Below are 3,249 nucleotides of genomic sequence, written 5' to 3' on the forward strand. Positions count from 1 at the left end.
AGCTGTGGAACGTTCTGGAAGGAAGGGTTAGTTAGTGTTGGTTCTTTAGTAACGAGCCGAGGTTTAAACAGTTCTACATTAACAACAGTCCTCACTGTCACTCTCCAGGAACCAGGAACTTTTAAGGTTTAAAATATCAAACGTTTCCCTCGTTGTCTTTAATCTTTTATTTTTTCATGTTGGTTCCTTTTCCTTCAAACTCCTGGATTTAACATGTTGAAACAGGAATTAATTCATAAATAAAATCAAAAATAAAATTCTGACTCAAATGTTGAATCTAAATATTCTGAGATGATTGTGGCCCCGGCAACACATGACACTGAAATGTGATTGGATAGAAACACCGAACGGCCAATGAGAACAGAATACTCTGGTTCTGGTTCTGGTACTCTCTACAGCATTGTTTCCCAAAGACTGGATGGCGACCCTCAGGTGGGTCGCAAGAGATTTTTTTTGGGTCATCTCGCATCGTGTTTCTCAGGAGTTTATGAATGTCTATTGACTTGGCCGCGAGGGTTAGGGTAACACCGGTCTAAAGAAGGCCTAGCTAGCCGCGACTGTGCGTCTCTATAATAAATACGCCAACTGTCGTGTTCTTGTCAGTGACTCTGGGGGAACTCCACGTCTGTGTCAACTAGAACAGACGGGAATCTCTCACATTAGCATGATTAGCATTTCTAGGTCACCACAGGTTGAGCCACAGAGACTTGAACCAGTGTCGTTCAGACGTTTTATGGTCACAGTAGCAGTTTCAGGTGTGATGAAGATGATGATGATGATGATGAAGGTCTTAATCAGAAGGAAACAGATCTTCAGCTGAGTGGAAACACAATCTAACAAACTATTATCTGTAAAGGTCGTGGACTTTCCGACTGTTTGGTGTGAGTGTGCAGATGTGGCCGCCGGCTGGAGGAGGCTCTGCGTGCGGTGCTGGATTGGCTGTTGTACCCAGCTGGTGTTGAATGACCACATTGTCGTGGGCGTCTTTGTCTGCGGCTCTGAGGAGGTCACACTGAAATGGAAGCTGAGACGAAGCATCGATCTCACGCTGACAGAATTCTGGAACTCCAACACACCAGCGACAGACGGGGAAACGCAAACACTGCAGGGAATTTCCGGAACGTTCCTAATGATCTACTTCCTGTCGTTTTAATGGAGTTGTAGTGAGACTTCAAGGCAGCGGAGCCGTTAAACCATGTGAAGGTTTGGAGACGTTTCAGTCCTCAGACAAACCTGTGGTCTGGTGTAATACCCACCTGCTGCCTCTGGGCATTTTTTCATTCTTCCATTCTTGGAGGATCGTATTCCTTATTCACGACATGTGGGACACGTTCTGTCTCTCTGTCTCTACTGTCTTCAGCTGCGGCAGTTTGAAGTCAGTCTAACGTATAAAAGAAGAAAATACTATTCTGTTTTTAGAACGCTGAAGAGGAGACGTGAAGGTTTAGGTGTCCTCTGGTGTCCACTGGTGTCCTCTGGTGTCCACTGGTGTCCTCTGGTGTCCACTGGTGTCCTCTGGTGTCCACTGGTGTCCTCTGGTGTCCACTGGTGTCCTCTGGTGTCCACTGGTGTCCTCTGGTGTCCACTGGTGTCCTCTGGTGTCCACTGGTGTCCTCTGGTGTCCACTGGTGTCCTCTGGTGTCCACTGGTGTCCTCTGGTGTCCACTGGTGTCCTCTGGTGTCCACTGGTGTCCTCTTGGTGTGTGTCCTCTGGTGTCCACTGGTGTCCACTGGTGTGGTAGAAGTGGGACAGAAGGATTAGTCAACTCCACGTCAGCTCAGGGCTCGTCTGATTGGCTGAACTTCATCTGAGCCGTGGTTGTTTTTAGGCCAGCAGAGAAGAGAACTGACTGACCGTTCACGTTCCCCCCCCCCCGTCCCCCCCCCCTCCGCCCATTCAATATCAATCAACAATCTTCTGAATCATTCAAGTAACGTGTTGAAGAACAGCATAGGTTCAGTGGCGAACAGTGCCCCCTGCTGTCGGACTGGGTGTAGTGGGGAGCAGCTACAGGTGTTCCTGGTTGACTGTCTTATATACTGTTCCATATCTGGTGGACACACACACACACACACACACACACACACGCAGTTCTTACTGACCGATGGCCAGCAGCACAACACCTGTGGCCAGTGGGGGCGCTGTCATGTTTTTTTTTACTTTTAACACCAGGTACAGTATTAGTATCATTGTATTTGTTTTATTTATTTATTTTTTTTAGTTTTACCGCGGCTGTTCATTTGGGCCTGGAACTAAAGAAATAATAATAATAATTATTATTATTTCTTACTAATTATTTCTTTATTTCTATATTAATATTAAATAATCGATGGGTTCCTGTAAAAAGATCGAGGTCCAAAAGTGCTGCACAGATGGAAGGATTGGTCATGGACAGTGTTTGTAGAAACGCTGACAGAAGGTCAGAAGGTCAGAAGGTCAGAAGGTCAGGAGGTCAGGAGGTCATCTCTGACCTGATCTGGAGAAGAAAAACTGTTCTTGTTCTAACAGTTAGGGGCAGAAACTGAAGCTGGGGGGGAAAGATGGAGGAGGGTGTTGACATGGAGGACATGTTGGACGGGGGGGTCAAAGACACACTCTGATGATGACGACAAAGGTTTTATTTACAGTGCTGTGATTGACAGGTGTCAGTCACTGCTGCGTCAGACAGAGCCATTTCTGAGGAACTTCGTACGTGGTCCTGTCCTGGTCGTCCTGGTCGTCGTAGGGAATGTGCCAAGAGTCTCCGGAGGTTTGGACGACGGTGTCGTAGCTGGGAATACTCTGAAAGACACACACACACACACACACACACAAATACACACTCTGTTACTGGTGTTCTTGTCCTCTCCCTCCTCCTCTCCCTCCTCTTCCTCTTCCTCCTCCTCTTCCTCCTCCTCACCTTGAACCGTACCGTCCGTCCTTCCACTACGTAGCCGTCCAGCACCAGCTGGTGTCCTCTCTGCCACTTGAAGAAGACTCGTCTGGTGGTCTGGTCCTGCAGACTGGCCTTGTGGTCTCTCATCAGGTCTTTACTGACAAACACACACTGAGCTCCTGAATGCAGCGCCGCGTACAGCAGGTAGGGGTCGTCCTCGGAACTGCCAGGTACCAAATGATGACATCTGATTGGCTGCTCCCTGTGCGTGTGTGTGTGCGTGTGTGTGTGTGCGCTCACATGTTGTCGGTGTAGAAACAGTGCGCCCTCTGTCTGATCAGCTTCATGTCCTGAGGGTCCCAGGCCCTGGACC

At 48.3% G+C, this 3,249-nt stretch overlaps 1 protein-coding gene and 1 long non-coding RNA gene across 2 annotated transcripts in view; one reads left to right on the plus strand and one right to left on the minus strand.

The window, feature by feature from the left end:
• LOC112487581 (uncharacterized) overlaps positions 1-1,394 on the plus strand; it is a 2,177-nt gene extending 783 nt beyond the window's left edge. Inside the window, exon 2 of the long non-coding RNA XR_003050789.1 lies at positions 857-1,394. This is a non-coding gene — a long non-coding RNA (uncharacterized LOC112487581). The remainder of the gene's footprint in view (positions 1-856) is intronic.
• Positions 1,395-2,601: 1,207 nt separating this feature from the next.
• The window catches only part of prorp (protein only RNase P catalytic subunit), an 8,369-nt gene continuing 7,721 nt past the window's right edge, over positions 2,602-3,249 (minus strand). Inside the window, exons 9-11 of the mRNA XM_008308770.3 lie at positions 3,177-3,249; positions 2,901-3,099; positions 2,602-2,782 (exon numbers count right to left, since the gene is read on the minus strand). The exon at positions 3,177-3,249 is cut by the window's right edge and continues 32 nt beyond it. Coding sequence (XP_008306992.1) covers positions 2,651-2,782; positions 2,901-3,099; positions 3,177-3,249 — 404 coding nt within the window. The 3' untranslated portion in view covers positions 2,602-2,650. The remainder of the gene's footprint in view (positions 2,783-2,900; positions 3,100-3,176) is intronic.

The sequence above is a fragment of the Cynoglossus semilaevis genome, chromosome 1 (genome assembly GCF_000523025.1).
Source record: "Cynoglossus semilaevis isolate Cse_v1.0 chromosome 1, Cse_v1.0, whole genome shotgun sequence".
In the NCBI taxonomy this organism is placed as follows: Eukaryota; Metazoa; Chordata; class Actinopteri; order Pleuronectiformes; family Cynoglossidae; genus Cynoglossus; species Cynoglossus semilaevis.